Source organism: Myxine glutinosa, chromosome 13, assembly GCF_964187855.1.
Source record: "Myxine glutinosa chromosome 13, kmMyxGlut1.1, whole genome shotgun sequence".
Lineage (NCBI taxonomy): Eukaryota > Metazoa > Chordata > Myxini > Myxiniformes > Myxinidae > Myxine > Myxine glutinosa.
The window spans coordinates 23,509,716-23,522,946 of record NC_136273.1 but is presented as its reverse complement, the minus strand read 5'-3'; the positions used below and the strand labels follow the sequence as shown (position 1 = coordinate 23,522,946).

Here is a 13,231-nt window from a genome sequence, read left to right as displayed (position 1 = left end):
TCATTTCAGCCCCACCTCCCAAGATTAACAGTCATTTACTATTTAGCTGTATGCCAGGGGACTCCATTAATCCTCCAACATGGCTGCTGCGTGGAATTAATGACCTGGTGACGTCACCATACAACCTCTACAGGCGAATTATTTAAATTCCCTAAACACATAAATTCAGCCCACGTTATCGCTGACTTCCTCAAGCAAAGGTGTCTTCACCTGTGGTGTCGAAACGACCAAGCGTGACTGGTGGATTCCGTATTTTTGAGACGAGGATGTAACGAACTACTTTGCCATGGCCGTTGGTTCCTCATCAAAAAGGAAAAATAAATAACAACGAAGTAAAGTGTTAAATAGGAAAAGGAAATAAGTATTAAAGCTAGAAATTAATGAGTAATAATTGAGCCAACAAGTTGATTGGAGTTTACTTAGATTGATGAGATGAATAATAGGCGAATTTAGGGAAATGTAATGGCTAATAGTGGTGGGAGGAGGGAGAGGCCCTGCGTGAGTACCTTTGCTAGTAAGTTATTACTTGCAAGCATGTGTCTTTTCACCTTTCTCCGAAGTTTCAAGGTATATTCAGGTACATTGAACTGCGATCATTGCCACAGCTGTTCAAGTCTCTACTGCGACCTTTGGAGTACAGCAACCTGGCATGGTTCATTGCTCGATATGTAGCAGACAGGAATAAAATTGGAGAAGGTACAGAGGAGCAACCAAATTCGTCAATACCATACGTCATCTCCTCTACCAAGACTGAGACACCTCAATATGTACTCTGCAGTAGTTACAGATGCAGGTGACATGATACAGGTGTTCCGGATCATAAAAGGACTAGACCGCAGCAATCCACCACTTCTTCACTCCTGCAACTACGAACGCTACCAGCAGTCATCCCATGAAGGTGTTCATTCCCAGGTGTAGTTCACTTCTCAGAAGCGGTTTCTTCAGTCAGTGATCCAGGATTGGAACAGCATCCCAACCTCCCTGGTAGAATCCACATCTGTAACAACAACCAAATAATTTGGACAAATCTTGGAAAAGTGAAGTCTTTAAAAGTGAAATAAAATCTTGTGAAATAAAAAAAACCAAATCTTGGAAAAGTGAAATCTTCACCCTGTACTAACTTGCCCAGCATCTGTTGGTGGCAATCCGTGGCACTAACTACCAACCAACGCAAAACAACTATGGTAGTGCAGACCGGGAAAAAATACATTGATGATGAAAATGATGAATGTATGTCAAGATCGTCCCACGGAACACTGCAATTTTTATTTTATTTTTTACAGATTTTTTTGTGTATTACGTGAAACTTGTGAACAGGCAAAGATGTTAGGACAACAAATTCTACCCGTGACCTGGACTGGACCCATGATCAATAGGCAAGGATTCATTCCCCGTTCATATTGCTCGGACAACAAACAGGCCAAATACATCTCGATTCTTTACTTTTCACAAATTGCTTGTTGTTTACGAATTGCCACCGCCAGATTGTGAATTGCTTGTTGTTTACGAGATTACGAATTATGACTACGAATTGCCACAAATTGCCATTGCCAGATTACGAATTGCCATTGCTGGACCATGAATTGCCACTGCCAGATTAAAAATTGCCACAAATTGCCATTGACAGATTACAAATTGTCATCGCCAGACTATGAATGGCCATCGCCAGATTACGAACTGCCATGAGTTGCCATTGCCAGATTACAAATTGCCATCACAAGACCATGAATTGTCATCGCCAGATTACAAATTGCCATCACAAGACCATGAATTGCCATTGCCAGATTACAAATTGCCATCACAATACCATGAATTGCCATTGCCAGATTACAAATTGCCATCACAAGACCATGCATTGCCATTGCCAGATTACAAATTGCCATCACAAGACAATGAATTGTCATCGCCAGATTACGAATTGCCATTGTCAGATTACGAATTTCCATTGCTAGACCATGAATTTTCATCGCAAGATTACGAATTGCCATCACCAGATTACGAATTGTCATCACCAGATTACGAATTGCCATCACCAAATTACAAATTGCCAACACCAGATTACGAAGAGCCACGAATTGCCATCGCCAGATTAAGAATGTCCATCACCAGATTACGAATTGCCATTGCCAGAATACGAATGTTCATCACCAGATTATGAACTGCCACAAATTCCATTGCCATATTACAAGTTGCCATTGCCAGATTACAAATTTCCATCGCCATATTATGAATTGCCATCGCGAGATTATAAATGGCCATCGCCAGATTACAAATTGCCGTCGCAAGACCATGAATTTCCATTGCCAGATTAGGAATTGCCATCACCAGATTATTAAGTGCCACAAATTGCCATCGTCAGATTATGAATTGCCATCACAAGACCATGAATTGTCATCGTCAGATTAAGAATGTCCATCGCCAGATTATGAACTGCCACAAATTTCATTGTCATACTACAAGTTGCCATTGCCAGATTATGAATTGCAACGTATTGCCATTTCCAGATTAAGAATTCCCATCGCCATATTACGAATTCCCATCGCCATATTACGAATTGCCATCGCCATATTACGAATTGCCATCGCCATATTATGAATTGCCATCGCCAGATTATAAATTGCCATCGCCACATTACAAATTACTACGAAATGCCATTTTCATATTACGAATTTCCATCGCCATATTACGAATTGCCATCGCCAGATTATGAATTGCCATCGCCAGATTACAAATTGCCATCACCAGATTACGAATTGCCATCACAAGATTACAAATTGCCATCACCAGATTACAAATTGCCATCGCAAGACCATGAATTGCCATTGCCAGATTACGAATTGCCATCCCCAGATTATGAACTGCCACAAATTGCCATCGTCAGATTATGAATTGCCATCACAAGACCATGAATTGTCATCATCAGATTAAGAATGTCCATCGCCAGATTATGAACTGCCACAAATTTCATTGTCACTACAAGTTGTCATTGCCAGATTATGAATTGCTACATATTGACATTTCCAGATTACGAATTGCCATCGCCATATTACGAATTGCCATCGCCATATTATGAATTGCCATTGCCATATTATGAATTGCCATCGCCAGATTATGAATTTCCATCGCCATATTACAAATTGCCATCGCCAGATTACAAATTGCCATTGCCAGATTGCAAATTGCCATCGCCAGATTACGAATTGCCATCGCCATATTACGAATTGCCATCGCCAGATTACGAATTGCCATCGCCAGATTACGAATTGCCATCGCCAGATTACGAATTGCCATCGCCAGATTACGAATTGCCATCGCCATATTACGAATTGCCATCGCCAGATTACAAATTTCCATCGCCAGATTACAAATTGCCATCGCCAGATTACAAATTGCCATCGCCAGATTACAAATTGCCATCGCCAGATTACAAATTGCCATCGCCAGATTACAAATTGCCATCGCCAGATTACAAATTGCCATCGCCAGATTACGAAGATTTCCTTGTTGTTGGGCCACTCCTCACCCAATCCCCTCCTCCCACAACTCCTCACCCATCCTCCCCCTCCCACCACCTGTTTGTTGGGGTGACTGGTGGTGGGGTCATGGGGAAGGAGGGAGAGAGAGGGGGGAGGGGAGGTTGGGAAACGCCAATGTCTCTGTCTTTTGATTAAACCCATCAGCGGAGCGATGAGCAGATATTGGAAGCGAAATGAGAAATGTGTTACAACCTGCACGGAGCAACAGGTCGAATTATTAGACCACAGTGGTGAAGTAGTAAAAAATATGGTGGGTAAAGTAAATGTAAACTATACGACAGTCAGTTGAGGCTGTGAAGCAGCTGAACTTGAAGGCTAAGCTGTCCCGGCACGTTCGTGGGCCTCTCCTGCAGGATCCGTTGGCTGTCGCCATGTTCCAAGCCAGTTTGTACAGAACAGCAACTGAAAACTGTGCGGTGCAGGATTTGTGGCTCACGTCTGGGAGATCGATCGGCTATCCTCAGAGAATGCAAAATGCCCTCAGGGCACATGACAAACCAAGCCCCAGCAGCCACATCCAATAATAGACCTGTGGGCCCTTCATAAACTGATGAAATATTCCCATATGCTGGTGGAGTTATCTTCTTATGAAAATGTGATCTTCTTCATCTGCGGACTGAATGCAGACACAATGAACCAATATAGCAATTTTCTGCCAAGAGGACGATTAATTGGTCCTTCAGCGAAGCGACATGTAGGCTCTGCTAGTATTCTACTTCTAGTAATATAGGTGAGGGCGAGACTACCGGAAGTAAGCTGCAACACGTGCCCTTTTGTTGTTTTTTTTGAACGTATCCAATCACGTGACTGTTGTCGCGAAGGGTGCACTAACCGGAAGTTACGTAGTTCCGCGGGCGGCTATACAAACATTTCGTATTATTTTTCATTAAACTTTATATTGTTAGAAAGAGAATTACTTCTAGCTTGTCGGAAAGTTAAAATTTTAAACATCAGACAAGAATTAAGCGAGTTATGATCAAATAACCTACACCGTTTCCATAATTTCCGGCTGTAACACGTGCCCTTTTGTGGTTTGTTTTCAACGTATCCAATCACATGACTGTTGTCGCGAAGGGTGCACTACCCGGAAGTTACGTAGTTCCACGGGCATCTATAGATAACTCCTGGAGGAGCTTGGCCCGCATTGACCTCACCTCAAATCAACAGGTAATTCTCGCCCGGTGAGTGTCGGTACAGCATCATGTTTCAGCAATTTCGAGGCTTGTTTCCAAGGTAGTGATTTCCTGTTGATCAAATACTATCACTGACGGCTTGAAGTGGTCTTCACAAACAACACGATATTTTGAACGAACATACGTTTTGATGTTGAATTTGGTTGTTTCAGGGTTTTTTTTAACCACAAAGTACATGATCGTTGACGATCTTTTTGTGGGTCAGGGATTGAACGGCAGAATAGTTTGTGAAGAAACGCAGACGTACACGTCCGTCAATGACTTGTGCACCCATATCATCACGCGGATCGACGGAACGGAAGTAGCTTATTTGCAATATTATTATTAAACAGAAGTGAAAATACTCCGATTTAAAAATACGATTACTGTATCTGAACTTATTATTCTCCAAAACAAATATTATCCTTCAGGGATCCTCTAAAACATATCTCTTCAGAAAGTTTCATAATTGTGTCCCTTTAATCATTGAAGCATTTGCCCTTGTGTTCCATTTAGTCCGCCTTTAATACCTTGGATGGTCATTTTAGACTATCATTCGTGCCACTTTTAATAAATCTGTTTAATGTTAATGAGAAAACGATCTGATAGTGTTTCTAAATTAAATTGCTAGTGGTTGAAAAATTTCCACGTTTTAAGTGGAAAATAAAGAACAATAAAATGAAATTATCTTAGGCGCTGTAAGAGCATATTTGAGCTTAGCGACGCTGGTATGCAATCATTTCAGGGTTTTGTTTTTATTTATTCTAACTCTCCTTAGATATTTTTTTAAAAACTCAAAGTAGAGAAGGATCAGGTGGAGATATCCCATTTAAAGTAAATAAAACAACAACATCCAATTCGTCTTCAACAAATAGACAAGTGTGTGTTTTGTATTTAATCAAATAATGCGAAACGGTGGACTTTGTTTGGACAGGTGATTGAGAAGGAGGATGGCGGTGAAGGGTGAGTAGATCATTAAATAAACATGTACAGTATATATTTATATTTTTAGTACAGGAATATTTGTCAAAAATACCCTGCTCCGGTCTCACGACTTTGCACACGATAGATAAGATCTGAGTCGAGTGAGAAAGGTACAGAAGGTGCACAATATCCGAACTAATCCAGTCGGGGAAAGAATAACACACCTGCAAAAGTAACCCCTTCCCCCCTCCCGGGCTGGTGGTGCACATATATATATACACACACACACGCATACACATATATATACACATTTACACATGTACACGCACATACCACACACACATACATACACACACATATATATATATATATATATATATATATATATATATATATATATATATATATATATATATATATATATATATATATATATATAATTATATATATACTGTATATATATATAATCGTTAGATTAAATAAGACGCGGACGTAGCTTCAGGACGTCGATCTTTAATTGTCGACAAGCTTTCGACCAACAAAGGTCTTCTTCTGAGTCAGCCCCAAGTTCAACGGAAGTATATATATACAACGGAGTTCAACGGAAGTTGAACTTGGGGCTGACTCAGAAGAAGACCTTTGTTGGTCGAAAGCTTGTCGGCAATTAAAGATCGACGTCCTGAAGCTACGTCCGCGTCTTATTTAATCTAACGATTATTTATTCAATACAAATGAGACGCCCTGCTCGTACTTTGGAGTTTCTACTATTTCTTACAGTTATATATATACAGTATATATATATATATACAGTATATATATATATATATATATATATATATATATATATATATATATATATATATATATATATATATATTGTGGCGGACACGGAAGCTCACTGGCGTGGTGACATCATTCCGCGCACCAAGTGGGCGGCGGCCACGCCGAGGTGTAGGCGTGGCCTTAGGATATACACCGGGCGCGCAGCCCGGAGCGCGCCAGTGCTACAGTGACCTCTTGTCAATAAAGACTTTTGTTTTACCCGCGTTGTCCGCTTCCTTCTTGGTAAGCAAGGAGCGCGCGTAGCACCGCGCTTTAATTGGTGACCTCCGACGTTCTGGTCAGCCGTCACTGAACCACCCGACATGGCAACGAACGCGGTAGCAATGAAGCTCCCCGAGTTCTGGGAAGCTCAGGCGGAGATCTGGTTCCTGCAGGCCGAAGCCCAGTTCAGGCTCCGAGGCATCACGGTGGACGAGACACGTTACTGCCACGTGGTCGCCTCCCTCGGGGCCAGCACGGCCGCCCGCGTCGTGTCGGTCCTGAGGACCCCACCTGCCGACGACAGGTACGAGGCGATCAAGAGTCTCCTCCTCGGCACGTTCGGCCTTACGGTGGACGCACGGGCCGATCGCCTTTTGGACCTCCCCGACCTCGGGGACACGCGACCGTTGGTCCTTATGGTTCATATGCTGGCGCTCATGGGCGACGAAACCCCGAACGCCCTATTCCGGGCGTTATTTCGACGCCAGCTGCCGGCACGAGTCCACCTCGCGTTGGCCGGTTCCGCCTTAACGGAACCCCGCGTGCTCGCTGCCAAGGCCGACAAATACTACGCGGCTTTGGACACGCAGGCGAGTCTTGGCGTGGTCGCCGCGGCTCCAGAGGCTTTCCCTGATGCACCGCACCTCGTGTCCGCCGCCACGCCCCGCCCACCACCGCCGCCGCCACGAAGAAAACCGCGGCCGCAGCCGCCCACCTGGTGTTTCTTCCACGCCAAGTTCGGCCACGAGGCTCGGCAGTGTCGCCCGCCGTGCTCATTCGGCGGGTCGGGAAACGGGTGAGCCGACGCTCGGTGACGGCTTTGAGCGTCGGCAATTCAAACAGCCTCCTGTACATAACGGACACCTTGTCCGGGCGCCATTACCTGTGCGACACGGGAGCACAGGTGAGTGTCGTTCCTGCCGGTACGTCCGACAAGCAAACCGCGGGCCGAGGTCCCGCGCTGCTTGCGGCCAATGGTACGTCTATACGCACGTATGGAAAACGCTGTCTCTCTCTGCGGTTCGGAGGGCAGGTTTTCCGTTGGTCGTTCGTTACGGCCGACGTGCCCATGGCACTGCTCGGCGCGGACTTCTTATGTGCTAATGGATTACTGGTGGATGTAAAGCGCAGAAGGCTTGTCCAGGCTGAGACGTTCAGCTCGCTCGCATGCGCGCTGCCCGGCTCGTTGAGCAGCTCACAGAGCGGCTCATCGAGCGGCTTGCTGAGCGGTTCAGTTCCAGCCAGGTTAATCTGTACGCTTCCGGCAGTGGACGAATTCACCCGCCTCCTCGCGGGTTTCCCGGCCCTTACGCAGCCCACCTTCTCGGCGGGGGCCGTCAAGCACGGGGTGGAACACCACATCCCCACCGCCGGGCCACCGGTCTACGCCTGGGCACGCCGCCTCGAGCCGACGAAGCTCGCCGTAGCTAAAGCGGAGTTCGCTACGCTGGAGCGGCTCGGCATCATGCGGTGCTCCGAGAGCGCGTAGGCGTCCCCGCTCCACATCATGCCCAAGCCCGGCGGGGGATGGCGACCGTGCGGGGACTACCGGCGCCTCAACGACGCCACCACCCCCGACCGCTACCCCGTCCCCCACATACAGGACTTCTCCGCCCGGTTGGCGGGGATGTCCTTCTTTTCAAAGGTGGACCTCGTACGCGGCTACCATCAGGTCCCTGTCAGGCCGGAGGACATCCCGAAGACGGCTGTCATCACGCCATTTGGGCTTTTCGAATTTCTTCGGATGCCCTTCGGTTTGAAAAATGCGGCTCAGGCTTTCCAGCGCCTAATGGACAGCGTCTTGCGCGGCTTGGATTTTTTGTACGTCTACCTGGACGACATCCTCGTCGCCAGCGCTTCCCGCGAAGAGCACCTTCATCACCTCCGCACGCTCTTCGAGCGCCTGGGCCAGCACGGCCTGATCGTGAACCCCGCCAAGTGCCGGTTCGGCGTCACCGGCATCGACTTTTTGGGGCACCGCATCACCAGGCACGGGGCCGTCCCCCTACCGGCCAAGGTGGAGGCGGTGAAGGGGTTTCCGCGCCCCCGCACGATCAAGGGGCTCCAGGAGTTCCTGGGCATGGTAAACTTTTACCATCGGTTCCTGCCCCGCATCGCCCAGCTCCTGCGCCCCTTGCACGAGGCCCTTCGAGGGAAGCCGGGCAAAGGTGACGTTACCTGGACCGAGCAGATGGACGCGGCGTTCTCGGGCGTGAAGCTCGCCTTGGCTAACGCCACCATGCTCGCGCACCCGGCGCCCGATGCACCGATCGCCCTCACCTCCGACGCCTCAGACTACGCGGTGGGCGCGGTGTACGAGGAATGGGTGCGTGGTGCGTTGCTTGGGCTTCACCTGGCGGTCAGGCACTTCCGCCATCTGCTCGAGGGCCGTGCGTTCACGGCCTTCGTCGACCACAAGCCGCTGGTTTTCGCGATGGGCAAGGTCGCCGAGCCGTGGTCGGCCCGGCAACAGCGTCACCTCGCGGCCGTGTCCGACTACACGACGGACATCCGGCACGTCGCGGGAAAGGACAACCCGGTGGCCGATTGCCTTTCCCGGGCCGTCGCCCACGCAGTCCACCTTGGCATCGACTATGCCCGGATGGCGGCGGACCAGGCCACCGACCCCGGGGTCCAGGCCCTGCGGACCGTGGTCACGGGCCTCCGCGTCACCGAGGTGCCTTTCGACGGCGCGGGCACGGCCCTCGTTTGCGACGTCTCCCTCGGGCGGCCTCGCCCCATCGTGCCCGCAGGCTGGCAGCGCCAGGTTTTTGACGCCATCCACGGCCTGTCCCACCCGGGCACGAAGACCTCCCAGAGGTTGGTCGCCGACAAGTTTGTCTGGCATGGCCTCCGGAAGGCCGTCCGCGGCTGGACCAGGACGTGCCTCGCGTGCCAGCGCGCAAAGGTGCACCGACACACCCAGGCCCCCTTGGCCCCGTTTACGGTGCCGGAACGTCGGTTCGACCACGTTCACGTGGACCTGGTGGGACCTCTGCCCCCCTCGCGGGGTTTCACCCATGTCCTCACCATGGTGGACCGCACCACCCGGTGGCCGGAGGCCGTGCTTTTGGCGGCGACGACGGCGGCGGACGTCGCACAGGCATTCATCGCCACCTGGGTCGCCCGGTTCGGCGCCCCCTCGGACATCTCGTCCGACCGCGGCCCCAGTTCACCTCAGAGCTCTGGGGGGCGGTCGCGCGGGGGCTCGGGGTCCAGCTGCACCGAACCACGGCCTACCACCCCCAGGCCAACGGCCTGTGCGAGCGCTTCCACCGCTCCTTGAAGACCGCGCTCCGGGCCACCCTCCGCGACGGCGGCTGGGTCGACAGGCTCCCCTGGGTCCTGCTGGGCCTCCGGACGGCGCCCAAGGATGACCTGCGCGCCTCCGCGGCGGAGTTGGTTTTTGGACAACCGCTGCGGGTGCCGGGCGAGTTCCTCCCCGACTCCACGGCACCATGGTCCGCGGCGCAGGAGCGTTCCCTGCTGCAGGAGACTGCCGGGAGGTTCGCCCCGGTGCCGACGGCGCACCACGGGCACCCTCCTACACACGTCGCCCCGGAGCTCCGCACCGAGGAGTACGTCTTCGTCCGGCACGACGCCCACTGGACACCACTGCGGCCCCCGTACGTCGGGCCTTTCCGCGTGCTGGACACCGGGGTGAAACATTTCACCCTGGACATCGGCGGCGCTCCTGACCGGGTCTCCATAGACCGCCTCAAGCCGGCCCACCTCGACGTGGACCACCCACTGCCGGCGGCTCGGCCCCCGCGTCGGGGCCGCCCCCCTGCGGGCAGACCCCCGGCACCGCCCAGCACCGCCGGCACGCCACCCCCCGGTCCGGCACCCATCCCGGGTATAGCCGGGGGCATCCCAGCTGGCATCCCTGCACCCCGGATGCCTCCGGTCGCCAGAGGGCGCTTCGGCCTTGTCAGCCGCTTGCCCCGCAAACTGGCCCTCCAGGTGCGCGGGAATTCTGGGAGGGCGCGTGTGGCGGACACGGAAGCTCACTGGCGTGGTGACATCATTCCGCGCACCAAGTGGGCGGCGGCCACGCCGAGGTGTAGGCGTGGCCTTAGGATATACACCGGGCGCGCCAGTGCTACAGTGACCTCTTGTCAATAAAGACTCTTTTGTTTTACCCGCGTTGTCCGCTTCCTTCTTGGTAAGCAAGGAGCGCGCGTAGCACCGCGCTTTAATATACACATTTACACATGTACACGCACATACCACACACACATACACATATATACACACACACGCATACACATATATACACATTTACACATGTACACGCACATACCACACACATACATATATATACACACACACGCATACACATATATACACATTTACACGCACATACCACATACACATACACATACACATATATATATATATATACACATTTACACATGTACACGCACATACCACACACACATACACATATATATATACACACACACACATACACATATATTCACATTTACACATGTACACGCACATACCACACACATACATATATATATACACACACACGCATACACATATATAAACATTTACACATGTACACGCACATACCACATACACATATACATACACACATATACACACATATACACACACATATACACACACATATACACACACACACACATATACACACATGCATACTCATATATATTGTTGCGGATATGAGGATTGAGTTTTTTTGATTGTGTTGTATTGTATAGTAAATGGTTGTGAATTATTGTTTTAGTCTGAGCCGTCCTTGCTCCAGTGTGTATAAAGGTCAAAGGGCGTTCCGGTAGTTAATTCCATAAAGCATACATTGAAGGACACTATAATACCCTTGTTCAGTAGTTTATTTCCTTATTCTGTGTATTAGGTTAAGGCTTTGTCTTCCATTAAAATGACACTCCATTGCACCAAGTGAAATAAGATAGATTCCCTTCATTCTTCATTCCCATTCCCAAAAACCTCCATTTCCCCTTTCGTCATGGCCAAGCCTCAATTTGCCAATTACATCCCCTCCAAAACCACCATTGAACATGTGCTCGGGTCGGGGAAGAAAGGCGTGCCCGCCCGTCGTCATCAAGGGCGGAGCCAGAGGGTCGCGCGACCAACCATGGCCGAGGTGAGCACACCGATGGGCGTGTCCTAAAGGCCGGCGGCTTAATCGCCGGAGGCGCTATAAAGGCGCGCGCGCAAGAAGTTGTGGTGGTCAGTGGTTGCGTTGGGTTGTCGATGGTGAGGAGTGGTCGGACCAAGAAAGAGAATGAGTTGTTGGACCAAGAGAACATAGAGAACATCCAAGGAGAGGACATCCCAGAAAGCACAAAGCCTGTTGTAGTCCTGGCAAAGCACGCGACGTCCACAGCAGCAGCAGCAGCGGCGGCCACAGCAGCAACAACACTCAACAGCCGCTTGGGGCCTGGACGGCGGTTTTGAGCAGGGCCGCGAAGGAACGGCGGCTGCTAAACACGCCGATCGTGCTGCAGGACCCCTCGGACTTTCCTCTCCCTCCAGCCATCCACCTCCCGCCAGTCCTATCATCATTCCCCGTGTGAGTCGTCTTCGTTTGTTCTGTCCTGGGTATTAATTAAGTCTGTTTAGATAAGCTAGCGATTTTCACTGTGTCTCTAAAATCTTCTGTATATTATTTTCTTATCTTTCCTTCTCCTTGGTTATTTTGAGCCTGTAAATAGTAAATAAATTTAGTAGTATTTGCCAACCTTTTCGTCTCCTCCTTCTTCTTCACATCCGTGTCGCTTTTGTCTTTTCCATATTGAATAGCTGTGGCGCGATCCGGCCAACGTTCAGCAATCGGGTTAGTCGGGGTAACTGTTAGGCCGCGGTGCCATCCGCTCGGCAAACCAACATCCTTATCCGCGGGCAGTAACAATTGGTGTCTGGGAGTGAGATACGAGGCCTGAACCAAATTTTGAAAACATCAAGAAAAAAATTTTGGTCAAAATTTGGAGCGGCCGAAATTTGTTTTGTTTTAGGAAAACCTGAATTTTGAAATCGCGCCATGGATAGTCAAGGCGATCGGATGCCGGTGGGGGAACTAGGAGAGGGGTTAGGAGTAACCCAGGATCAGAGGGACGAAATAGAGGAGAGCAATGAGGAGGTGGTTGAGGAGGTTTCAGGCGCGCAAAATGGCGTCCTCGCGCACGAGGTTTCAGGCGCGCAAAAAGGCGCCTCGCACGAGCGCGCGGTAGCCGAGCCCGCTGTATCAGCGGGCTTTAACATGCAGCCGTTTGACATGCAGCAGTTCATGGCACGGTTCAGCGAATACATGGCAGAGTCGAAGTGCGACAACGAAAAAAGAGATAGGGAAATGGAAAAAAGGGAAAACAGAATGGGGGAGCGGCTAGAAGCTAAATTTGAGGGGTTAGATAAGAAATTTGAGGGGTTAGACAAGACATTTGAGGGGTTAGACAAGAAATTTGAGGGGTTAGACAATGGGATAGAAGGGGTGAAACATGGGTTAACGGGGGTGGAAAATAGAATGGCTGCCCAGGAGAATCAGATATAAGGGGTGAAAAATGG

General features: G+C 49.9%; 1 protein-coding gene across 2 annotated transcripts in view; it reads left to right on the top strand.

The window, feature by feature from the left end:
• Positions 1-5,442: 5,442 nt before the first annotated feature.
• Positions 5,443-13,231, top strand: part of NIT2 (nitrilase family member 2) — a 76,135-nt gene continuing 68,346 nt past the window's right edge. Inside the window, exon 1 of one of the 2 annotated variants that reach the window (XM_068133979.2) lies at positions 5,443-5,671. In XM_068133979.2, the coding sequence (XP_067990080.2) occupies positions 5,659-5,671 (13 nt within the window). In that variant the 5' untranslated portion in view covers positions 5,443-5,658. The remainder of the gene's footprint in view (positions 5,672-13,231) is intronic. The other variant, XM_068133978.2, reaches the window with a different exon arrangement.